Here is a 27,062-nt window from a genome sequence, read left to right as displayed (position 1 = left end):
TTCAGAACAACACAAAGTAAACAAAAATGCCCAGTCATGAAGCTAGATCAGAGATCATTATTAAATATGTTTAAGTGATTGGTAAGACTGAGCTAAATCAATGATAATTCAATAATCAATATTGTGTTGCACCTTTAAGCAATAGCCTAACAAATAAACACCTCCCACAAATAAAGTAAAGACTTTTAATTGTCTTTATTAAGACATCCTCTATATCAAATTTCAGCTAAACCGCCCAGCCAGTTCGAGCCGCCTAAACGCCCAAACCCCACCAGTCTAATCAAATAACTCAACTCTCTCAAACACAACTTCCTTCCCATATTTTTTGTTTGTGACACAAGGAAAGGTTTGGAAAACACACAGAAACAGTACACCCTCCATATAATTAATGTCATAGGCCTGTACAGTACTGTAAAGCTCTGTTTACTTGCACACAATATAGCTGGGTCACCCCGTCCTGTCCCTAGGGGTCCATAGCCCTGCAGCACTCTAACTCAACACACCCCACTCAGCTTTAGGATCTTAGTGTAACATTCATTATTGGTTTCAGGTGTATTAGGCTAAGGCCAGAGTGTCAACCAACAGTACAGCAGACCCCCAGGGCCAGGACTGACCATCCCAGCAGCTAGGAATTGCTTAAATAGGTATCTCCCTTGACGTAGGCATGTTTTCAATACAAACTCATTTTGTCGTTGTCAAGGTGTGGGTGTATTGGAAGTCTTCCCCACTGATTTGACCCGGCAGGGCAGGTGAAAGCCCTATGATGGGAGTCAGTCCAATCCATAGCCATTAGCATTGGCAAAGTCTCCATCAGCACAGTTTCACACACATCTCCAGCTGTCACTCAAACATGAGCCCCCATTAATTCATAGAGTTTCCTGGCCAGGTACTCCCTTCACTCGCACAGAACCCTCTTTGTGCTCCTGGGACCATGAAACCATGAAATAACATATGGAATCATGTAGTAAACAAAAAAAGTGTTAAACAAATCCAAATATATTTTATATTTGAGATTCTTCAAATAGCCACCCTTTGCCTTGATGACAGCTTTGCACACTCTTGGCATTCTCTCAACCAGCTTCATGAGGTAGTCACCTGGAATGCATTTGAATTAACAGGTGTGCCATCATAAAAGTTCATTTGTGGAATTACTTTCCTTCTTAATGTGTTTGAGCCAATCAGTTGTGTTGTGACAAGGTAGGGAGGTTTACAGAAGATAGTATGGACTTGGTATTTTACCAAACAGGTCTATGGCAAGAACAGCTCAAATAAGCAAAGAGAAATGACAGTACATCATTATTTTAAGTCATGAATGTCAGTCAATACGGAACTTTGAACGTTTCTTCAAGTGCATTCGCAAAAATCATCAAGCGCTATGATGAAACTGGCTCTCATGAGGACCACCACAGGAAAGGAAGATCAAGTTACCTCTGCTTTTCTACTTTTAAACTCGGACAAAACAGAGATGCTAGTTCTAGGTCCCAAAAAACAAAGATATATTCTGTTGAATCTGACAATTAATCTTGATGGTTGTACAGTCGTCTCAAATAAAACTGTGAAGGAGCTCAGTGTTACTCTGGACCCTGATCTCTCTTTTGACGGACAGCTTTTTTCCACCTATGTAACATTGCAAAAATCAGAGACTTTCTGTCCAAAAATGATGCCGAAAAATGTATCCATGCTTTTGTCACTTCTAGGTTAGACTACTGCAATGCTCTACTTTCCGGCTACCTGGATAAAGCACTAAATAAACTTCAGTTAGTGCTAAACATGGCTGCTAGAATCTTGACTAAAACCCCAAAATGTGATCATATTACTCCAGTGCTAGCCTCTCTACACTTGCTTCCTGTTTAGGCAAGGGCTGATTTCAAGGTTTTACTGCTAACCTACAAAGCATTACATGGGCTTGCTCCTACCTATTTTTCAGATTTGGTCCTGCCGTACACGTACGCTACGGTCACAAGACGCAGGCCTCCTTACTGTCCTTAGAATTCCTAAGCAAACAGCTGGAGGCAGGACTTTCTCCTAAAGAGCTCCATTTTTATGGAATGGTCTGCCTACCCATGTGGTAGACGCAGACTCGGTCTCGACCTTTAAGTCTTTATTGAAGACTCATCTCTTCAGTAGGTCCTATGATTGAGTGTAGTCTGTCCCAGGAGTGTGAAGATTAATGGAAAGGCTCTGGAGCAACGAACCGCCCTTGCTGTCTCTGCCTGGCCGGTTCCCCTCTCTCCACTGGGATTCTCTGCCTCTAACCCTATTACAAGGGCTGAGTCACTGGCTTGCTGGTGCTCTTTCATTCATGCCGTCCCTAGGAGGGGTGCGTCACTTGAGTGGGTTGAGTCACTGACGTGATCTTCCTGTCCGGGTTGGCGCCCCCCCTTGGGTTGTGCCGTGGCGGAGGTCTTTGTGGGCTATACTCGGCCTTGTCTCAGGATGGTGAGTTGGTGGGTAAAGATATCCCTCTAGTGGTGTGGGGCTGTGCTTTGGCAAACTGAGTGTGGTTATATCCTGCCTGTTTGGTCCTGTCCGGGGGCATCGTTGTACGGGGCCACAGTGTCTCCCGACCCCTCCTGTCTCAGCTTCCAGTATTTATGCTGCAGTAGTTTATGTGTCGGGGGGCTAGGGTCAGTCTTATGTCTGGAGTATTTCTCCTGTCTTATTCGTTGTCCTGTTTGAATTTAAGAATGCACTCTCTAGTTCTCTCTCTCTTTCTCTCTTTCTTGCTTTCTATCTCTCCCAAGGACCATGCCTCAGGACTACCTGGCCTGATGACTCCTTGCTGTCCCCAGCCCACCTGGCCGTGCTGCTGCTCCAGTTTCAACTGTTCTGCCTGCGGCTATGGGACCCTGACCTGTTCAACGGACGTGCTACCTGTCCCAAACCTGCTGTTTTCAACTCTCTAGAGACAACAGGAGTGGTAGAGATACTCTGAAAGATTGGCTATGAAAAGCCAACTGACATTTACTCCTGAGGTGCTGATCTGTTGCACCCTCGACAACCACTGTGATTTATTATTATTTATTATTTTTCATCTATGAACAATTGTACATCTTGGCCATGTTCTGTCATAATCTCCACCCGGCACAGCCAGAAGAGGACTGGCCAACCCTCATAGCCTGGTTCCTCTCTAGGTTTCTTCCTAGGTTTTGGCCTTTCTAGGGAGTTTTTCCTAGCCACCGTGCTTCTACAGCTGCATTGCTTGCTGTTTGGGGTTTTAGACTGGGTTTCTGTACAGCACTTTGTGACATCAGCTAATTTAAGAACGGCTTTATAAATACATTTAATTGATTGATTGATTGCAGAGGATAAATTCATTAGAGTTACCAGCCTCAGAAATTGCAGTCCAAATAAATGTTTCACAGAGTTCAAGTAACAAACATCTTAACATCAACTATTCAGAGGAGACTCAGGCCTTGGTGGTCGAATTGATGCAAAGGAACCACTACTAAATGACACCAATAAGAAGAAGAGACTTGCTTGTGCCAAGAAACACGAGAAATTAACCTCTCTGGGATAGGGGGGACGCTTGCGTCCCACTTGGCCAATAGTCAGGGAAAATGTAGAGCACAAATTCAAATAAAATACTATAAAAATTAAACTTTCATTAAATCACACATGTAAGATACCAAATTAAAGCTACACTCGTTGTGAATCCAGCCAACATGTCAGATTTCAAAAAGGCTTTTTGGCGAAAGCATAAGATGCTATTATCTGATGATAGCACAACAGTAAACAAAGAGAGAGTAGCATATTTCAACCCTGCAGGCGCAACACAAAACGCAGAAATAAAATATAAATCATGCCTTACCTTTGACAAGCTTCTTTTGTTGGCACTCCAATATGTCCCATAAACATCACAAATGGTCCTTTTGTTCGATTAATTCCGTCGATATATATCCAAAATGCCCATTTATTTGGCGCGTTTGATCCAGAAAACACAGCATCCAACTTGCGCAACGTCACTACTACTTTTGTAATACAACTTCAGGTATTTTTAAACGTTAATAATCGATCAAATTGAATACGGGACAATCTGTGTTCAATACAGGAAGGCAACAAACTCACGCTACGTTTCAAGTCATGCTCCTCTCTCAAAAAGTAGACTTCAAATGACTCTCATTCAAGATGGCTGTACTTCTTCATTACACAAAGGAATAACCTAAACCAATTTCTAAAGACTGGTGACATCCAGTGGAAGCGGTAGGAACTGCAAACAAGTCCCTTAGAAATCTAGTTTCCCAATGAAAAATCATTGAATAGACAGTGACCTCAAAAAGAAAAATCTGAATGATTTGTCCTCGGGGTTTTGCCTGCTACATAAGTTTTCTTACACTCACAGACATGATTCAAACAGTTTTAGAAACTTCAGAGTGTTTTCTATCAAAATCTACTAATAATATGCATATCTTATATTCTGGGGATGAGTAGCAGGAAGTTGAATTTGGGCACGCTATTTATCCAAAAGTGAAAATGCTGCCCCCTATCCCGAAGAAGTTTTAATAATAGACAGGTGGAAATGTGTCCTTTGGTCTGGAGTCCAAATGTGAGATTTTTGGTTCCAATCACCGTGTCTGTGTGAGACGTGGTGTGGATGAACGGATTATCTCCGCATGTGTATTTCCCACCGTAAAGCATGGAGGAGGTGTTATGGTGTGGGGATGCTTTGCTGGTGACACTGGATGTATTTTATTTAGATTTCAAGGCACACTTAACCAGCATGGCTACCACAGCATTCTGCAGTGATAGGCCATTCCATCTGGTTTGGGCTTAGTGGGACTATCGTTTGTTTTTCAACAGGACAATGACCAACACACCTCCAGGCTGTGTAAGGGCTATTTTACCAAGAAGGAGAGTGATAGAGTGCATCAGATGACCTTGCATCCACAATCACCTGACCTCAACCCAAATGAGATGGTATGAGATGAGTCGGACCGCAGAGTGAAGGAAAAGCAGCCAAAAAGTGCTCAGCATAAGTAGGAACTACTTTAAGACTGTTAGAAAAGCATTCCAGGTGAAGCTAGTTGAGAGAATGCCAAGAGTGTGCAAAGCTGTCATCAAGGCAAAGGGTGGCTATTTGAAGAATCTCAAATATAAAATATATTTTGATTTGTTTAACACTTTTTTGTTTACTACATGATTCCATAATGTCGATGTCTTCACTATTATTCTACAATGTAGAAAAAAGTTAAAATAAAGAAAAACCCTTGAATGAGTAGGTGTTCTAAAACTGTTGACCGGTAGTGTACATAGTAAGAAGAAGAATCTGAAATAATTAGGTCATGGGAGAGATACAGTACGTTATAGTGTACTCTTGTCAAATCAAATGTTATTTGTCACGTGCGCCAAATACAACAGGTAGACCTTACCGTGAAATGCTTACTTACTTACAAGCCCTTAACCAGCAATGCAGTTCAAGAAATAGAGTTAAGAATATATTTACTAAATAAACTAACTCAAATTATAAAACAAGTAACACAAGACAAATACATAACAATAACGAGGCTATATACAGGGGGTACCGGTACAAAGTCAATGTGCAGGGGTACAGGTTAGTCGAGGTAATTCGTAAAGTGACTATGCAAAGATAATAAACAGCAAGCAGCAGCAGTGTAAAAACAAAAAGGGGTGGAGATCAATGTAAATAGTCCGGGTGGCCATTTGATAAATTATTCAGCAGTCTTATGGCTTTGGGGTAGAAGCTGTTAAGTAGCCTTTTCATCTTAGACTTGGCGCTCCGGTACCGCTTGCCCTGCGGTAGCAGAGAGACGAGTCCATGACTAGGGTGACTGGATTCTTTGAAAATGTAGTATATATGTTGTGGATTTCAGGAAGCTTGGCCCCAGTAATGTACTGGGCTGTACGCACTACCCTCTATAGCGCCTTATGGTAAGATGCCGAGCAGTTGCCATACCAGGCGGTGATGCAACCGGTCAGGATGCTCTCGATGGTGCAGCTGTAGAACCTTTTGAAGATCTGGGGACCCATGCCAAATTGTTTAATTCTCCTGAGGGGAAAAGGGTTTTGTCGTGCCCTCTTCACAACTGTCTTGGTGTGTTTGGACCATGATAGCTCGTTGGTGATGTGGACACCAAGGAACTTGAAACTCTTGACCCACTCCACTTCAGCCCCGTCGATGGTAATGGGGGCCTATGCAGCCTTCCTTTTCCTATAGTCCAGGATCAGCTCCGTTGTCTTGCTCACATTGAGGGAGAGGTTGTTTGCCTGGCACCACAATGCCAGGTCTCTGACGTCCCTATAGGCTGACTCATCGTTGTCGGTGATCAGGCCTACCACTATTGTGTCGTCAGCAAAGTTGTTCTTGGCTACTCAGTCGTGGGTGAACAGGGAGAACAGGAGGGATCTAAATGCACACCCCTGAGGGGCCCCAGTTTTGAGGATCAGAGTGGCAGATGTGTTGTTGCCAAACCAGTTGCAGAGGTAGGTGTTTAGTCCCAGGGTCCTTAGCTTAGTGATGAGCTTTGTGGGCAATATGGTGTTGAACGCTAAGCTGTCGTCAATGATTAACATTCTCACGTGTTCCTTTTGTCCAGGTGGGAAAGGGTAGTGTGAAGTGCGGATGAGATTGCCTCATCTATAGATCTGTTGGGGCGGTATGCGTATTGGAGTGGGTCTATGGTTTCCGGCATGATGGTGTTTATGTGCGCCATGACCAGCCTTTCGAAGCGCTTCATTAATACCGACGTGAGTGCTACGAGACAGTAATCATATAGGCAGGTTACCAATGCTTTCTTGGGCACAGGGACTATGGTGGTCTGCTTGAAATATGTAGGTATTACAGACTTGGTCCGAGAGAGGTTGAAAATGTCAGTGACACTTTCCAGTTGGTCTGCGCATGCTTTGAGTACATATCCTGGCAATCCGTCTGGCCCCGCGGCCTCATGAATGTTGACCTGTTTAAAGGTCTTGCTCACATCGGCTACGGAGAGAGTGATCACACAGTCGTCCTGAACAGCTGTTGTTCTCATGCATGCTTCAGTGTTGCTCGCCTTGAAGTGAGCATAAAAGGCATTCAGCTCATCTGGTAGACTTGCGTCACTGTGCAGCTCGTGGCAGGGTTTCCCTTTGTAGTCTGTAATATTTTTCAAGCCCTGCCACATCCGACGAGCGTCAGAGCAGTTGTAGGATTCAATCTTAGTCCTGTATTGACTTTTGCCTGTTTGATGGTTTGTCTGAGGGCATAGCGGGATTTCTTACAACCATCCGGCTTAGTGTCCCGCTCCTTGAAAGCGGTAGCTCTAGCCTTTAGCTCGGTGCGGATGTTGCCTGTTATCCATGGCTTCAAGTTGGGAAATGTACGTACAGTCACTGTGGTGACGTTGCCATCGATGCACTTAATGATGAAGCCGGTGACTGAGGTGGTATACTCCTCAATGCCATTGGATGAATCACAGACTTGCCTAGTTAAATAAAGGTTAAATTTTTTTTATGAATCCTGTAACATATTCCAGTCTGTGCTAGCAAAACAGTCCTGGTGTGTAGCATCCACTTACCTTCCGTCATCCAACCCATTCTGTAATTTCAGATAGATGGATGATGGAAAGGAAAAAGAGTATCAAGATGCAGTTTTGCTCTAAGTGTTCTGTGGGTTGAACTGAAACTTGAACCATATGATAGAGTTTCTTTGCTGTCTCGTGTATATTTCTTTCTTCGATACAAGCATCATGAAACCTCTAACATAATAAATCATTTTGACTTGGTGAAAATCAGTGTTTTGGACCTAACTTGCTTACCACTTTTTCCATGTGGTTTCTTCCTTTACAGACTCCATGAAATGATGACCTCATCCGAAATATTTGGTGAAATTATACATTTTGTGTATGGTTTCCTAGAAACAAGGGTGGCTCAAAATACCCATTTGGCTCAATTTACCCCACTCTCCATCACAGTATGTTCTATTCTGTGTTTTTGACACATTTGGAAGATGTTACTTACAGTATGTGCCTGGTGCATCGTAGAACTCATAAACCTTGGGCATTAACCCGAAACAAATGGTTTCTGTTGTAACAACACCTTTACTGCTAAATAATCAATGAATTGCTTTGAAGATTTAGAACTGAGAGACATAGAACTGCCTCTGATCAGGACTTGTAGTGTTGTTGAGTGGTCGGCAGCTGGATCTATCTCAAAAGTCTAAAGTAGCTCACTCTCCTCATCTTCACTCCTCCATCTTTACTAGTGTCAGGTTTTACATGCACAAGTACATTGAACTGTAAAAAGACAGGATAGGTGAAAGCAATGTGTGTAGATGAAGGGAAGGAGACAAGAAGAGGAAGCCAGTTCAGACTATTGGGATGATGCACCCATAGTAACAAAGGAAGATGTTGAGGGAGCTTATTGTGACCTTGGGGAGGAAGAGGAGTGAGTAAGTAAGCAGTAGCACAGGTGGGAGAGGGTATATCATGTTGAAGTGCCATAGTAAGTGGCTTACTCAGTCATTACCATACTGAACTGATACAAATTAAGAATGTACTCGTTCTATGTATATTGTTTGTTTAATAAAAAATATGGTCCGTCAAATAACAGGTTTCCATGTCTGTAGTTCATGGTTAGGTTATAGTGCCATCGAGTGATACAGGATGTTAGACAGGATATATTCTGTATCACAAGAGAAACATACAGCTTTGTACTTTGAAAGGTGAGGTATTGCTCTCTCCACCGACTGTATCTAGTAAAAAATAACTCCACTAAACAAAAGTACGTGTCCTGTTGACATGAAGAGATTCGGGAGACAGGGGCAGGAATGCGTAAAAGTTTTTTTTATTAAGCCCCAAATTACGGCATGAAATTACGACCAAACAAACACGTAAGAAAAACACAGGGTTGAAACCCAAATCAAAGCGCGAGGAGTACCTCAAATAAATAACACTAGTGCACAATGATTATCACACAGGATGAGACCCGTAATCATCTGCCCAATCCACAATGGCATGAAAGCCAAAACACACAGCACAGGTACTCACACGCACCAACGGAGGAGGGTTATTGTTCCAATGTCCGTTGGTGCGTGTGATAATCATTGTGCGCTAGTGTTATTTATTCGAGGTACTCCTCACTCTTTTGTTTGGGTTTCAACCCTGTGTTTTTGTTATGTGTTTGTTTGGTCTTTGTCCCCGTGCCTTTACACAGCACGCCGTAATAATACTATTACGCATTCCTGCGCCTGTCTCCCGAATCTCTTCATACCATCGTGACAATACATAACATGCAACAACTTCAAAGATTTTATTGAGTTATTGTTCATGTAAGGAAATCAATCAATTGAAATAAATGCATTAGGCCTTAATCGATGGATTTCACAGGAATACAGATATGTATCTGTTGGTCACAGATACCTTTAAAAAAAGAAGGTAGGGGCGTGGATCAGAAAACCACCCACAATATCTGGTGTGACCACCATTTACCTCATGCAGTGCAATGCATCTCCTTCGCATAGAGTTGATCAGGCTGTTGATTGTGGCCTGTGGGATGTTGTCCCACTCTTCTCCAATGGCTGTGCGAAGCTGCTGGATATTGGCGGGAACTGGAACATGCTGTCATACACGTCGATCCAGAGCATCCTAAACATGCTCAATAGTTGACATGTCTGGTGAGTATGCATGACATGGGAGAACTGGGACATTTTCAGCTTCCAGGAATTGTGTACAGATCCTTGCGACATGGGGCTGTGCATAATCATGCTAAAACATGAGAGGATGGCGGTGGATGAATGGAATGACAATGGGCCTCAGGATCTCGTCAAAGTATCTCTGCATTCAAATTGCCATTGGGAAAATGCAATTGTTTTCATTTTCCGTAGCTTATGCATGCCCATACCATAACCCCTACTGCACAATGGAGCACTCTGTTCACAATGTTGACATCAGCAAACCGCTCGCCCACCCGAAGCCATACAAATTCTTCCATGAAGAGCACACTTGTCCAGCCATTGAAGCTGAGCGTTTGCCCACTGAAGTCAATTATGATGCCGAACTGCAGTCAGGTCAAGACCCTGGACAACAAGCATGCAGATGAGCTTCCCTGAGACCATTTCTGACAGTTTGTGCAGAGATTCTTCATTTGTGCAAACCCACAGTTTTATCAGCTGTCCGGGTGGCTGGTCTCAGACGATCCTGCAGATGAAGAGGCCGGATGTGGAAGTCCTGGGCTGGCATGGTTACACATGGTCTGCAATTGTGAGGTCTGGTTGGACGTACTGCCAAATTCTCTAAAACGACGTTGGAGGCGGCTTATAGTAGAGAAATGAACATTCAACTCTCTGGAAACAGCTCTGGTGGACATTCTTGCAGTCAGCATGCCAATTGCACGCTCCCTCAAAACCCTTCGACATCTGTGGCATTGTGTTGTGTAACAAAACTGCACATTTTAGGGTGGCCTTTTGTTGTCCCCAGTACAAGGTGCACCTGTGTAATGATCATGATATTTAATCAGCTTCTTGATACGCCACCTGTCATGTGGATGGATTATCTTGGCAAAGGAGAAATGCTCACTAACAGGAATGTAAACAAATTTGTGCACAAAATTTGAGAGAAACAAGCATATGGACCATTTCTAGGATCTTTTATTTCAGCTCATGAAATATGGGACCAACACTTTACATTTATATTGTTGTTCAGTGTGTATGTAAGATTTTAACAATAATACACGCCGGGATGAGGTCAATGGTACACATATTTGTATTGTGTAATGTGCAGAGAGAATATACTCCAATATCAGGATCGTGGCCATGCTTCATAGAATCTACACCCATCCAAGCACCACTAAAACAGTAAAGAGCTTACTGCACCTAGTCATAGAAAAGAAAACACTAGAAATTGAACAAATATTTGACCCTTCATACAAATGGTTATGAAGTTAAGTTTGTACAACCAATAAACCCATCAACCAATCAATCAATTGTTTCCTCTTCTTGAGCAGGTGTTTGTGTAGTCTGAGGTCTGTGTGAGGGAGTTATGGTTATGTAGTGTTTGTCTATTGCTGGACTTGAGGATTCTCATCAGGACTTTATAGCTCTCCATCTCCTCCTGAGGGTGCTATTGAAAACAGAGAACAATAGTTAGACTATTTGATCTATGACTGCCACACACACTCACGCACACACGCACACACTCACCCTGGTGAGTGCTTGTATCAGGCGTCGTAGCACGGCCTCCTCTCTCTGAGGACACAGACTGGTCACCTGACCTACACAACCCAGCAAACAGGACATGGTGTGGCGCTGGGGCTGCTGGGACAACATGCACACACACACATACACAATAGTTGCTAAGGAGGTTGAAGACCCCGAAGTAAGCCATGACACGATTAAACGTGTATCAATGGTCTGACTGGTGGGTCTCACCTTCGTTAGCACACTGAGATGGTTCACGTGTTGAGATACTGAGGTCAACCTCTCTACGTCATCTGCACTCAGAACAGGCTCCTGGAGAGAGATCAAAAGAGAGTATAAAAAGCAGGAGAGTGTAAGAGAGTAAGAGTATAAAGGGAGAGAGATCTTTATCTGAGCCCTCTGACCTTGAGTTTCTCCAGCCAGGTCCACAATAGACAGCTGAGTACGTGCGGATCAGACTCTGTGACCAGTAGGGCCCAGGCACACTCACTGCTGTTCAGCTCCTCCTGTCAGTCAACACAGACAAAACAGAGTGCAGTCAGGATTCCGGTTACTGGTAGGCAGCCCATGACAGATTAAGGTATCCCATTCCAGTATGTTGTAATCATAGTTATGGTAAATTCTATTTCATTTAAGTCAATTCAGGAGGGCCCAAATCTTGAGATTCAATGTAGCTTAGTAACTTCCAGACAGTCTACACTACAGCTCAACTTGTGATAACTTGCTGTAACAGTTTATTACCTGTAGCAGTGCTGTCCTCTGTAGAACTGTCTCTCCAGGGGGGTTTAGATCTGCCATCTCCTTGGCAACTGCCCGAGCCACTGAGGCCTGTCCGGACTTACGCTGGTTTTTACGTACCTTCAGAGCACAGGAAATAGTGTATTAAGAATGTGTTTTATATTTTAAAAAAGAGACACTTTTACTAGTATGTCCCCAGTAACACAGTCTGATACTCACCTCAATGTAAGAGTTGAATTTGTGAAACGCTGGCGCCCTCTTGGCAGTGCACTTTAAACAGTTACTGTTGGTTGCCCCACTACCTGCTGGGAGGTTGAGTCTTTGTGAGTCCTCAGGACTGGAACAGAGGCCAACTGTAGGGGTGGGCAGGACTGGACTCATAGGTCTCACTTCAGGTCTAATCTGCTCTAAACCAGACCAGTCTCTCTTACTCCTATCTAGTACAGTACAGTATGAGCCCAACTCAAGATCCTGGAAGAAAATAAAGCAATGTGGTTAATATCAAGGCTCTGAATGTTGCCAGTACCAATGCAGATTTTTCTAAACTAATGTTCAAGAATGTTCCACCTGTAACCAGTAATGCCGGGGATACACTACTCAATTTAGCCACAAATTCGCTTTTGCCTAAACAAATTGTATTGAAATCATTTGAACTTGGGCTATGATCAGTACGTCAGGACTCACATAGTTTGAGTGGGTGACACGAGCCTACCAGACAAGCTAAATTACTTCTATGCTCGCTTCGAGGCAAGCAACACTGAACCATGCATGAGAGCATCAGCTGTTCCGGACAACTGTGTGATCACGCTCTCCATAGCTGATGTGAGTAAGACCTTTAAACAGGTCAACATTCACAAGGCCACAGGGCCAGACGGATTACCAGAACATGCGCTGACCAACTGGCAAGTGTCTTCACTGACATTTTCAACCTGTTCCTGGCTGAGTCTGTAGTACCAACATGTTTCAAGCAGACCACCATATTCCGCGTGCCCAAGAACACTAAGGTAACCTGCCTATATGACTACTGGCCCATAGCACTCACGTCTGTAGCTATGAAGTGCTTTGAAAGGCTGGTCATGGCTCACATCAACACCATTATTCCAGAAACCCTAGACCCACTTTCATTTGCATACCGCCCCAACATATCGTCCCTGTTCACTCATGACTGCATAGCCACGATTCCAACACCATCATTAAGTTTTCCGATGACACAACAGTGGTAGGCCCGACAACAATGAGACCGCCAATAGGGAGGAGACCTGGCCATGTAGTGTCAGGAGAACAACCTCTCCTTCAATGTGATCAAGACAAAGGAGATGATTGTGGACTACAGGAAAAGGAGGACCAAGCACGCCCCCATTCTAATTAACGGAGCTGTAGTGGAGCACGTTGAGAGCTTCAAGTTCCTTGGTGTCCACATCACCAACAAACTATCATGGTCCAAACACACCAAGACAGTCGTGAAGAGGGCACGACTGATTTGGAATGGGTCCTCAGATCCTAAAAAAATTATACAGCTGCACCATCGAGAGCATGGTTGCATCACTGCCTGGTATGGCAACTGCTCAGCCTCTGACCGCAGGGCACTACAGAGGGTAGTGCGTACGGCCCAGTACACACTGGGGCCAGCTTCCTGCCATCCAGGACCTCTATAACAGGCGGTATCAGAGGAAGGCCCTAAAAATTGCTGAAGACTCCAGTCATCCTAGTCATCCTAGTGCTCTCTTCTACCTCATGGCAAGCGGTACCGGAGCACCTAGTCTAGGTCCAAAAGGCTTCTTAACAGCTTCTACCCCCAAGCCATAAGACTCCTGAACAGGTAATCGAATGGCTATCCAGACTATTTGCATTGTCTACCCCCCCACCCCACCCAATTTTTCTGCAGCTGCTCTATGTTTATTATCTATGCATAGTCACTTTAACTCTACCTATATCTACATATTATTTACTGCTGCTGTTTAATTTTTATTATTTATTTATTTATTTTACTTATCTATTTTTTACTTAATTAACACTTATTTTTCTCTTGGTTATTAAGGGCTTGTACACCTGTTGTGTTCGGTATGTGTGACAAACACAATTTCATTTGATTTGACTGAGATGATGGACAGGTTTGTGGAGCTGTGGAGAGAACACAGCTGCCTTTTCAATATTAAATGGTTTATATTACCTCCAATTCCCTCTGTAGAATAGAAAGTGCCCACAGCTGCCCAACCATTTGCGGGTCTATATTATGCGCATCCATCTCTTTAAAAAAAAAATGTCTTCACAAAATAATGTGCACATTAATAAAGTAGCTTGCTGTTTGCATGTCTGTATTTTTTTCCTACGACAACCGAGAAACATGGGGCAGGGTGAACTAGGAAATCATCCTGTAATGTGAGCACCCACGTCCAGGGGTTTCTCACATTAGATTTTAGAAGACGTGTATGCCCAGTCTAACCCTGATGTTAACCCTTACCTGTTTTACAGTGATCTTGCTGAGGTCTGAGTCACTGTAGCTGCGTTTATCCAGCAGTACCTGTCTCTTCCTCTCCAGAAAGCCCTCTGGTTCGTCCCAGGAGGACACAGAACCTGACCCTCCCCAGGACCCCATATGGACCTCACGGTGCAGGGGCAGGTACTGCTTGGCCACCAGGGTCTCCCTCACCGCCCTGCCCAGGGCCCGCAGTTCTGCCCTTCTCTCCAGCTCAGCATGCACCTCCAGAGAGGCAGGCAGGCCCAACGCCAGGGCAGTAAGACGGCCACACAACAGGTACACCACCTAGATGATGATCATCATGAAAACAGATAGCTTTTAGAAACAGATACAGGAACCCATGGGATACTGTAGAGAGTGGAAGATGGAGAGAGAGAGAGCAGAGTGAATGGGGAGTGATCTGTCTGTTGGACCCAAAGCCAGACCCTCCAGACAACCACAAAGGAGGTAGGGGAGAGTGGGGTAAGTTAAGTAATTTTCTTCATTCAGTATCACTCCGTCAAGGTACATATAGTATTCTTTCTAACAATGATGTCTACTAATATTTCAGGATGTTGTGTATCCCTGGGGGGAAAAAAAATCAGAATTCATGTAAATATTACAGGTTTTGAAAATATAGCTTGTACCCCCTAAAAAAATTGAGCCGCGGGACAGGGTAAATTAAGCCGCCTACACATTTCTGTACTGAATGAGGTATTAACACTACCTTTTAATCTTTATATTCAACACAATCACAAACGCTTTTTGTCTTTTAATAATTTGAAGCATCTTTTAGCACAGGCTTAACACCCAACAAACACTACTTTAGGCCAAGCTCTGTTGTTAACTCATATCTTCAGCTATAATGCCTTGCATTATGCCTGGGAAGAAAACACTTACATTTGCCATTGGCTCATCTCATCCCAAGGCAAACATTTTGACTATATTAAACCTACACAGCTACAATGATGTACTTTCATGCTAGGTTTAGGACCTCATATCTGACTCTACATGGAACCCAGACCCTAGCAGTGGAGCAGGTCCCCACATATCAAACCTCACTAGTATGGATGACTGTGGGAGTGCTCCTAACAGTAATGTCCCACCCACCAGCAGCCAGTGCCTAATGACAGTGACCATCGAAAGTGAAAAAGAAAGGACATGCATGTGGATGACAAGGGCATTGAAAGTGTCTGTAAGAAGCATGGAGAGAAAGATGATGTCAAAGCAGAGAATCAACCATGTCCCACTTTAAATGTGACTGCAGGGTTATTTGATATCAAAACACCTGCTGTGGAAGAGAGAATTGAAACATGCAATTTTGAAACACAAGAGCAGCAGACTTACTTTGGATGATAAAGTTGTACAGAACAATCTTAAAATTATATACTTTGGTTTAGATACAAGCATCATGTCTGTTACATTTATTGGGGGTCAATTAATGAAGACATCCTCTTCTACAAACCACTGGAAACCAGGACAACAGGAGAGGGTATTTTTAAAGTACTGGACCGCTTTGTGACGTCAACTGTACTTTGGTGGTCAAGATGTATTGGTATCGGTACTGATGGAGCAAAAGCCATGACAGGGAGACATAGTGGAGTGGTAACGCGCATGCAAGCAGTTGCTCCTGACGCCACTTGGGTACACTGCAGCATCCACCGAGAGGCTCTTGCTGCCAAGGGAATGCCTGACCGCTTGAAAGATGTTTTGGACACTAGAGTGAAAATGGTTAGCTTTGTTAAAGCAACTTTCGTGTTTTTTCTGCATTATGCAATGATATTGGCAGCGACCATGTAACACTTCTACAACATACAGAAGTGTGCTGGTTATCAAGGGGAAAAGTATTGACATGTTTTTTAAAATTGAGATACAAAGTTTTCTTTACTGACCATAATTTTCACTAGTCTGACTGCTTGCATAAGTTTCTCACACGACCGGCTTATCTGGGTGATGTTTTTTTCTCTCCTGAATGATCTGAATCTAGGATTACAGGGACTCTCCCCAACTATATTCAATGTGCGGGACAAAATTGAGGCTATGATTAAGAAGTTGGAGCTCTTCTCTGTCTGCATTAACAAGGACAACAGACAGGTCTTTCCATCATTGTATTATTTTTTGTGTGCAAATTAACTCAAGCTTATGGACAATGTCAAATGTATATATAGCGATATAGCGAAGCACCTGAGTGAGCTGGGTGAGCAATTACACAGGTACTTTCTCAAAACGGATGACACAAACAACTGGATTCATTATCCCTTTCATGCCCTGCCTCCAGTCCACTTACCGATATCTGAACAAGAGAGCCTCATCGAAATTGCAACAAGCGGTTCTGTGAGAAACAAATGTAATCAGAATTTAATCTGGATAGGGCTGAGCTCAGAGTATCCTGCCTTGGCAAATCGTGCTGTTAAGACACTGATGCCCTTTGCAACCACGTACCTATGTGAGAGTGGATTCTCAGCCCTCACTAGCATGAAAAGTAAATACAGGCACAGACTGTATGAAAAATTATTTAAAACTGAGACTCTCCAATACAACCCAACATTGCAGAGTTATGTGCATCCTTTCAAGCACAACCTTCTCATTAATCTGTGGTGAGTTATTCACAATTTTTGATGAACAAATAAGGGTTTAAGATGGCTAAATAAAGAGCAAAATTATTGATTATTATTATATTATTTGTGTTCTTTGTCACTTCCCACGAGCCGGGTTGTGACAAAAACTCACACTCATTCTTATGTTTAATAATAAATGTATCATAGAGTGTGTGTGTTTGGCAGGCTTACAATGATGGTAAAAAACAACATTTGAGAGTGTGCTGACCCTGGTGTTAGAGGGGGTATGCAGCTGGAGGTTGAATGTTTTAAGGGGTAAGGGACGAAAAAAACGTTTGGGAACCACTGCTCTAACACAATGAATTCATTTGACTTGGTGAAAATCCTTTCTTTGTTTTTACCCAACTTGCTTTCCACTTTTTCCATGTGGTTTCTTCCTTCACAGACTCAGACTTATTGCTCAATTTTGTAAAATGATTCATTTTGTATATGATTTCCTAGAAGCAAGGTTTTGCTCAACTTACCCCACTCTCCCTTACATGACACCTTACCCCACTCTACCCTACTTGACAACTTACCCCACTCTCCCCTACATGACAACTTACCCCACTCTCCCTTACATGACACCTTACCCCACTCTACCCTACTTGACAACTTACCCCACTCTACCCTACTTGACAACTTACCCCACTCTACCCTACATTACTTATTACCTAAAAGAAAGATAGTGTTGCCAAAATAATTATACAAAACAGACACCTTGGGAGTGTGCCTGAGGGTGCGGGCCTCCTGGCCATGGAGGAGGAGGGCCTGACGGTGCAGGTACTGCAGCAGGGTGAACTGGGCCCCGTGGCGCAGGCTGAGGTCAGGGAACTGGGCCAGCTGAGGGCCCAGAAGACGAGCAAAGTCAAACACCAGGCTGATCTGGTCCCGGGTCTGGATGGAACAGGGACGTTTGATACGCACGTAGTGGACAGCCTCACTGGGGCTCACACGCAGAGTGTAGACCAGGTAGCAGGCTATCAGGACACCTGTCAACAATGACAGGAGGTGTGCCAATTTTTGCAGGATCGTTTATGGACAATATGTTTCTGATTGCAGTCAATGTATATTCTAAATTAAGTGAACAATGAAGACAATTGATGTACTGAGAACCGGATTCTCCAAAAATATACACACACCTGTCCTCCCCAAGCCTGCGTGACAGTGCACCGCCACCTTCCCTTCTTTCACAGCGAAGGCTAACACCTTTACTCCATCCATCATCCCCACGAGAGACGACACACCGAAGTCCGGCATGCCAAAGTTGAAGAAGAAGACTGCACCACAAGCACACACACACACAGAAGGAAAGACAAGAACACATATTTCATTAACGTAAGGCCACAGAGACAATCCTAAAGTAAAGTGTGTGTTGTAGATATACTCTAGGTATAAATACAGTATAGTCTTACTATTATTCTCCATAAAGGTTTGTGGGGAGTAAGTAAATCCAGTGTCTGGCTCCAGTGGAGGCCCACAGTGAGCATGCTCCCCAGGCAACTGCATGTTGATGATGGACTTGATGTTCAGCCTGGTCAGAGAGAACCGGATCAGTTAGAGGAGAAAGAGGGTGGACACGCGAACACACGTTGGCAGACATGCAGACATGCACATATACATGACTATTTACCGTTGGAACTGCTCTATGATGTTGTATTTCTTGATGAGGTGAGAGGAGGGTCGTGCCATGGCCACAATGTCATCTGTCACCCTGCGAACAGAACAGAAGTGAATATAGAACTTCCAATCATCACTCCCTTCCCATGCAGATCTCTCCCTCCCCACCTCTTTCTCTTCTGTATCTCTTTCCCTCCTTCCCTCTCTCTCCCCCCTCCTCACCAGTGTGAGAAGAGTCCCTGTACAGCTTGTTGGCTGGGCCTCCAGCAGGCTGGTCCTTCATAGCGGCAGTCCCATCCTCCGCAGGCCAGTAGGCAAATGATCTTGGGTGGGATGGCCTTCACCAGATTTTCTCTGGCCTGGGAGTAGGCTGGACGAGGCACCGGCACCGTGGGCATAGTGGATAGTATGTACCGTAGTGGGGGTTGTTCACAGAGTCAGTTTAAACCTTAGAACTGAAGTCAATTGTTGAACCCTATGGAGGACAAGCTAGCTCCTTGGTCCAGTGGACAATATTATATGATGAAGTGCAGGGTTATAGTGTGTAGTGTACTGTGGTGGCTGGCCTTATGCAGACACCTGAAGTCATTTGTTGACTTCTAGAGGGACAAGATAGCCTCTTGGTCCAGTGGGAGGGGAGAAACAGGTGCGGTGCAAGTACCAGGAGTAGTTCACAGACTTAACTCAGCCTCATGCAGAGATGTAAAGTCAATATGCCCTCAAGAACAACAAGTTGGTTAATTTGGAAGTATCCTACTGTATATACAGTATGCAGGTGGCCAGGTCTGTAGGGTTACAGAGTTCTGTAGGGTTACAGAACCGGCGAACTTCACCTATGGGACTGTGTGGTAAATGAAGAGTCCAGTAGCTGGTACAATTGGAAAAGTAAAGAAAATATAGTCAATAAATGTTGCAGATATGTCTCTCTATCACAGTATTTTAAACATTCTAGTGACTAGATTGACCAGAATCATACCAAGATAGTTGATTGCTTAAAACCCTTTAACTGACTCTTGTTTAAAACATATTTAACCTTAAATTCCTATTACTAAAAACTCAAGAACTTCTGATAGTTTTTTTTTTTTTACACTATGATTCTTGAAAATCCAATATCTTAAAAACTTGACTGCTGACATGCAAAATATTTTGCGATTGTCAACAGGTAGACAATTTTTTTTAAATCTACAAGATAGTTTGAGTGGAGTGCCCCTTTAAATCTGAATATTGATTAATGGACCCAATGGGTCATACAATGTGGTTTAACCTTTTATGTGGTTTAACCATTTATGTTGCCAATTCAATCATATTTTCACCAAAATAAATGCACCCTATTCTTAGTCCACCATACGTTTCTACTGACATATCAATCGCCTGGTTGAGCACATTTATTTTTAAAGTATTGCTTTTTAGCCTTTTTACATTTTAACTATTTATTTTCATATTCATACTCTTCAATGTCTCTACTAACAGAATATTGCAATATAAATCTCTCAACAAATTAAATCCTGCCATTTATCCTATACCTTTGGTGACTGATTTTGAGTTTTCTTACAGCCATCTTAGTGGGCAAAGTTAGAGTGCCACAACACTGAACTGCAGCAACCAAATAGGATACAAATTATGTAAATTGATACAGGAGGGCTGGGGTAGTTGACCAATCAAGTTCAAGTGAAGATATTTTGTCCCCAAAAAAGAAGTAATTGTCAAACATGCTCTACCAGCTGGTTGAGAATTGGGTTAAAGTAAGGTGCAATTATTTAATAAATCGAATTGGATGATAATAACAATATATTTTTGTGCAGCACCACACCATACAACTTTACTTGCATTAAAGTGCCATTAATTAATTGACTGATAATAATAATCTCTTTCTGATTCATTTTATGTACATTAATTTAAAACAATACCCTTCTCTGTATCGTGTCTTACCTTTGTGGTGACATCTCGGAGAGAGGCGAGCTCCATTTCATACACACACACACTGCTGTGTGCCGGCCCAGGATCTCTAAGCCTTATTAGCTGTCATAATAACATTAGAACAGACATTCACAAATCATAGTAATCTCTGTTATATAAGATCTATACTGTACTCCTGTCCACGCCTTGCCTACATGATCCTTATCCTTCTCAGCCATCTGGACACGTTTTGATTATGTCTTTAAGTGTTGCTGTGATTGTGATATTGCAACATACAGTATGTGCACAATTGGAAAGCTAAAGAAGATATTATTTCACTATCGTTGACTTGACATTAGCACAATAAAAATTATTTATTTCATCTTTCAATTAAAAGTGCATTACTATTCTGTTCCTAAATACAAGACAATTGAATAGGTCAATTCTATCCCAATAGAGACATACATAAAGATGAGTGTATACATTTTATTGAGACCACATGCAGCATGAGGCAGTGTCCATGAGAGGTCAGTTATGTATCTGTTGTGAAAAGGGTTTTCAAAACAGCCTGAAGTCCAGGGGCGCAACTTTCACTGGGGACGGTGTCCTTAAGGACCATGCGGATGCCTCAGAGCAGTCAGGTAGGCTGTTTGGCAGTTTCAACCAGCTGAATTTAGGACCGTGGGGACACCACAGAGTGTGCAGACAGTCTGTGTGAATGCAAAGCTTCTGAAAAGGCACAGTGTTGCTGTCTGCGTGTGTGTTGCTCAGAAACTGGCTAATCTTTATTTGACTTGTGTAGCTGGCAATGTAACCGCTGTTTGACTTAACAGAAAAAAGTATTTATTTCCAGCGCTGAGCTAGTTGTGTAACTGACATGTAACGTTAGCTACAGTACTGTTTCATCCCCTCTCGACTGAAGTTCTGTCTGAAGAGAATGAGCTAATTTAGTGAGCTAGTAGCTACCACAGCCAGTTCAGCTCTAGTCTCTAGCTATCTGTCACGTAGCTGTTTCTGTATGAAATGTTTTGTAGCCTTTTAGTCCCATTTCAATGGAAGTAAATTAACTTGGATAGTTTTCGTCAGCTGTTGTACAATTATAGCTAGCCAAAATATGGCTAACGTTAGCTAGCTAGCTCGCTGATTTTAGCTATTAGTTTTGCCTCCATCACACTAGACCTGAATCAAACGATGAAACCAGCAGTCAAACGATTTGAAGACCGATATTAAGATGTTTTTTTTTTTTTACAGCGCAATGTGAGTTTTTATTAGTCAGTATAGCAATTTAATATTATTGATCTGTCAGTTTCCCTAGCTAAGTCCCTACTTTTCACACTGACATGGTATAAAGAGCTCAATAGGCTTCACTGCCATGGTTCACAGTACACAACACTATGCTCAACATGTCTTAGCAGGATTAGATGGTGACAGTTGTCCCAGCAGGGTCAGACAGCCAGGAAAGACCAGTTTACAGAGCTCAGGTGAATTTTGCAGTATATTATAACAATCAGTGAATGGACACAAGTTCCATCTTCAGTTGATTGGTAGGGTACAGTCTGGAATCTGGGAATAATGATGTTGTAATAATAATAATGTTCAAATACTGAACCATTGATTCTAATCTTGGATAATATAATGTATATATGTACACCACAGTGATTCTTTGTCATGCTTTATCTGAGAAGGATCAGATGGTGACAGGGGTTTCAGCAGGGTAAGGTAACCAGGGAAGTCCAGTCTGTGACGGTGCTGAGGTGAACTTTTGTAGATACTTTATTCTCTCTGTGCAGCAAACACTTGACAAGCCAGAATATTCAAAGATTGAAACTATTTTTAGGCAGTCTGACAAACATCAAATTGATTTCCAAACTGTATCCAAGCTTGAGAGGCTTTTCCTGATGACACAAAACATGTCAAGAACATTTTGAGGAAGACCTGGGAGACACTATTGATGATGAGGAATGGATACAGACCCCTTGGAATTTTCCACATTTTGTTAGGTTACAGCCTTATTCTAAAATTGATTAAATAGTTTTTTTCCTTCATCAATATACACACAATACCCCATAATGACAAGGCAAAAACGTTGTTTTTTTTTACAAATTATTGCAAATTTATAAAAAAAATAAAAAACTGAAATATTGGATTTACATAAGTATTCAGACTCTTTACTCAGTACTTTGTTGAAGCACCTTTGTCAGCGATTACAGCCTTGATTCTTCTTGGGTATGATGCCACAAGCTTGGCACATCTGTATTTGAGACGTTTTTCCCACTTCCGCAGATCCTCTCAAGCTGTCAGGTTGGATGGGGAGCGTTGCTGCACAGCTATTTCCAGGTCTTTACAGAGATGTTGGATTGGGTTCAAGTCTGGGGCTCTGGCTGGTCCACTCAAGGACATTCAGAAACTTGTCCCGAAGCCACTCATGCGTTGTCTTGGCTGTGTGCTTAGGGTTGTTGTCCTGTTGGAAGGTGAACCTTCGCCCCAGTCTGAGGTCCTGAGCCCACAGGAGCAGGTTTTCATCAAGGACCTCTGTGTACTTTGCTCCTTTCATCTTTCCCTCGATCCTGACGAGTCTCCCAGTTCCTGCCGCTGAATAACATCCCCACAGCATGATGCTGCCAGCACCATGCTTCACTGGATGGTGCCCGGTTTCCTCCAGACTTGACACTTGGCATTCAGGCCAGAGAGTTCAATCTTGGTTTCATCAGAACAGAGAATCTTGTTTCTCAGTAACTGAGAGTATTCTGTCAAAGAGTATGTTCTTTTATCTCAGAATGTCTAAAGATTTTCCCTTCTACCTGTTTTTGTTTGCTTGGAAATGTTGATACTGGAGAATATTATCAGAAGAAACTGTAACCTAGCAATTACAGGGGTAAGAAAGGCATTGCCATTAATTGGAAGGGTGGTTATCCTCCTACAATGTCACAGTTGATGGCCGAAATGTGAATTTAAGTATCACTAGATTTTATTTATTACAAGGTTAAGTTTATACTGTGCAACTTTTATAAGGTCTGTGTGCCTTATATGGAATACTGTATGACAAAAGGGGTCTGTATTGAAAACATTCAGGGTTTTTTGTCCAGCAGTCACAAATATATATATTTTTTCATGGCACACGAGACTCCTGTCTGATTTGCGCCTGTCTCAGTGGACTAATCCGTTGAGGAGGCCGCAGGGATTTCACTATCCAAGAATATTGGGATTGTGGCTCAGATACACAAGGCACGTCTCTCTCCAGAATGCGTTCTCTCCCGCCATTTCGTTGTTTTATAACTTTATTGTGTGCACTGTTTGCTGTGTCCATCAATTTCTAATCTGCAATGTTTGTTTGGTTATGGTAATTTCTGTTAATGCATTCATTATTACAGTTATTTACCGTTCTCGTTGTCAGATTGGACATGTGTGTTGCAGAACTCACAACCTATACTACACTTGTGAGAAACAAGTTTTTGTTTATTTCATGACCTTTATGAGTTATGGCAATTTTTTGATAGTCTTGTTTGAAATGCTCCTGTCAACGTTGAGTAAGGACGCGCTCATGATTACGCATACAGAAGTATGACTAGTCTACCTGGCCTGCGTGCAAATGTAGCCCTATAAATGTTCCTATTTGGGGATGTCTGATAGTATTTCTGATTGTCTTAACTCACCACCACCAATGAGCTGTGGAGCTTCTCAAAGTAATTTTTCTTCACCTTAAACAGCATGAAATGGAAAAATGTAATTCCCTGATCCAGTGGAAACGTCATAAAATACTTGCTGACTTTTTATCCCTTGGACAAATAGTCTACAGCCGTCTGTCCCGAGCTCACTGGCCCGGGAAACTCTTGGGGACACAGAATATTTTATACAATGTTTCAAGTTTGCTAGCATGTTTTGGGCAACCCAGTTGATAGTTGATACAATGTTTCAAGTTCTTTGCAGACAGGCCGTGCGTAGTCAATGGATATTTAATTTTATCAGGATATTTCCTACCAGGCTGCAATGTTTTTATGTGTTGGCTTTATGTAGGCTATTCTTACATAGTTGGCAATGGCAATAAAAGTTACTTTTAGATTTGTATAATTTTCATTTAGATTTAGACAGATTGTAGATTAACCACAGACAATGCTTTTGAAATACAAGACTATTATAAATTAAATGAAACTTTTCCACGAATATGTGCCTATATAAATTATAACTGGCACGCAGGTTGGTAGAAATGGTAAGATAAATTGGCTCCAAATGGAAAAGGTTGCCAACTGCTGATGTAGCCTATTACTGGCAACTTCAGGAGCTTAAAGGCAGAATCTGTTAAGGCCAGGAGGAGGGTCGGGAACAGGTTGTTTTTTCTAGTTAAGCTATCTTGATCTCTGGCTCCCTCTTGAGACATTTGTGTGTCTTAATTATTTAATCAAACGGCGTAGTAAAAGTATCAGACAAGTTCAGTACATATAGCCTAGTTGATTTTAATAAAACACATGGGGTATACACCTGTATATGAAAGAATAAACGTGTAAAACTGTTGACCAATTGATTGGTCGAAAGAAAAAACTACTCTTGGTCGACCAAGATAATTTTTTAGTCAAGGACAGCCCTAGTAGAAATGCAGGAAATTAGCTTTAAATGCCACAAAAAAATGATGGAGGACCCCCAACACTTCTAAAACCAAAGTTGCGCCCCTGAGCTGAATTCACACATGATTAGGTGTGATTAGGACCATTTTTAGAGTAACTACTTTAAATACAATGTATAACCACTCTAGGGTTTAGGGTAAGGGACATACACAACATGACCAAAAGTATGTGAACACTTGCTCGTCATCTCACTCGAACATCTCATTCCAAAATCATGGGCATTAATATGCAGTTGGTCCCACCTTTGCTGCCTTAACAGCCTCAACTCTTCTGGAAACGCTTTCCACTAGATGTTGCTGAGGGGACTTGCTTCAATTCAGCTACAAGAGCATTAGTGAGGTCGGGCAGTGATGTTGGGCGATTAGCCCTGACTCACACTCGGTGTTCCAATCCAGCCCAAAGGTGTTCGATGGGGTTGAGGTCAGGGCTCTGTGCAGGCCAGTCAAGTTCTTCCACACCGATCTCAACAAACCATTTATTTATGGAACTTGCTTTGTGCACGTGGGCATTGTCATGCTGAAACATGAAAGGGCCTACCCATAACTGTTTTCACAAAGTTGGAAGCACAGAATTGTCTAGAATGTCCTTGTATGCTGTAGCGTTAAGATTTCCCTTCACTGGAACTAAGGGGACCTAGTCCTAACCATGAAAAACAGCCCCTGACCATTATTCCTCTTCCACTAAACTTTACAGTTGACACTATGCATTGGGGCAGGTAGTGATCTCCTGTCAACCGCCAAACCCAGATTTGTTCATCGGACTGCCAGATGGTGAAAAGTGATTCATCACTCTAGAGACCGCATTTCACTGCACCAGAGTCCAATGGCGGCGAGCTTAAGACCACTCCAGCCAACGTTTGGCATTGCGCATTATGAGCTTGTGTACTGCTGCTCAGCCTTGGAACTGAGCTCTTCAGTAAGGCCATTATACTGCCAATGTTTTTGTCTATGGAGATTGCATGGCAACGGGTGTGGCTGAAAATAGCCAAATACACTAATTTGAAGGGGTGTCCACATATACTTGTGTATATATATAGAATAGTTTTATTTGTTATTATTTATTTATTTTTGATAGACAGTTTGATTCAGTACATTTATGTTGTTCAGTTGTCTGTGTGATAAACAGTGGGCAGAGAGCAATTCCAATTAGACATACAAAAGTTAACACTTGGTCAATTTGTAATGAAACAAATAATTTTCTAAAGGGTACTCATAATAATAAGTGTTTTATGCCATTATAGGATGAGTATTGTTTTATATAAAGGTGTGATTGTTAGTATAGCTTTTTTTTTACTAAAACAACAACAATACAATAAAAAAACAATACAAATGGCTGCTTAATACAAATGGCCGCTCCCATCAGTGGGTGCTCTGATCAGTGGGTGCACTCGCCCCAACTCACCCCGAAATCGTCATTCTACCACATCCCTCCATTCTACCATGGTGTCTCACTAGGAACTTGAACCTTTATCTGCAATATCTCTGCCGAAATTGCCCCCCGAAAAGCACAATGATATTTTCCTGTTGACAGACTGTGGTCCTTCAAATCCCCCAACAACATAATTTACAGGTCCAACCGAGCCCCAATATTATGCATTGATAGAAAGTACTTAAGTAAAAGTCATTTTGGGGGGTATCTGTACTTTATTTGATTATTTATATTTTTTCACAACTTTTACTTTTACTTCATTACATTCCTAAAGAAAATTATGTATATTTTACTCTATACAGGATAATGACTCTAAGCACACAGCCAAGAAAACACAGAAGTGGCTTCGGGACAAGTCTCTGACTGTTCTTGAGTGGCCCAGCCAGAGCCTAGTCTTGAAACCGATCTAACAAACCCTGGAGAGACCTGAAAATAGCTGTGCAGAGACACTCCCCATCAAACCTGCCAGAGCTTGAGAGGATCTGCAGAGAAGAATTAGAGAAACTCCCCAAATACTGTACAGGTGTGCCAAGCTTGTAGCATCATAGCCAAGAAGACTCAAGGTTGAAATCTCT

At 42.5% G+C, this 27,062-nt stretch overlaps 1 protein-coding gene across 1 annotated transcript; it reads right to left on the bottom strand.

The window, feature by feature from the left end:
• Positions 1 to 10,566: 10,566 nt before the first annotated feature.
• Positions 10,567 to 20,508, bottom strand: LOC139416096 (protein tyrosine phosphatase domain-containing protein 1). Its single transcript, XM_071164373.1, has 13 exons — positions 20,474 to 20,508; positions 18,767 to 19,412; positions 18,558 to 18,638; positions 18,340 to 18,458; positions 18,067 to 18,204; positions 17,645 to 17,916; positions 14,331 to 14,633; positions 12,089 to 12,340; positions 11,873 to 11,989; positions 11,536 to 11,637; positions 11,363 to 11,443; positions 11,135 to 11,245; positions 10,567 to 11,054 (listed from the first exon to the last, which is right to left on the bottom strand). The coding sequence occupies exons 2-13, from the start codon at positions 18,940 to 18,942 to the stop codon at positions 10,914 to 10,916; spliced, it is 1,893 nt and encodes a 630-aa protein (XP_071020474.1). The 5' UTR covers positions 18,943 to 19,412; positions 20,474 to 20,508; the 3' UTR covers positions 10,567 to 10,913.
• Positions 20,509 to 27,062: the final 6,554 nt, after the last annotated feature.

Source organism: Oncorhynchus clarkii, chromosome 1 (genome assembly GCF_045791955.1).
Source record: "Oncorhynchus clarkii lewisi isolate Uvic-CL-2024 chromosome 1, UVic_Ocla_1.0, whole genome shotgun sequence".
Classification (NCBI taxonomy): domain Eukaryota; kingdom Metazoa; phylum Chordata; class Actinopteri; order Salmoniformes; family Salmonidae; genus Oncorhynchus; species Oncorhynchus clarkii.
This window is presented reverse-complemented; position numbering and strand designations above follow the sequence as displayed.

Bases quoted from the DNA above. Each gene is read 5' to 3' on its own strand.
- LOC139416096 (XM_071164373.1), bottom strand. From the start codon at position 18,942: ATGCCCACGGTGCCGGTGCCTCGTCCAGCCTACTCCCAGGCCAGAGAA. The intron at 11,990-12,088 runs GTGAGTATCAGA...TGTGCTCTGAAG, and splicing joins AATTCAACTCTTACATTGAG to GTACGTAAAAACCAGCGTAA. The intron at 11,246-11,362 runs GTGAGACCCACC...TTGTCCCAGCAG, and splicing joins ATCTCAGTGTGCTAACGAAG to CCCCAGCGCCACACCATGTC.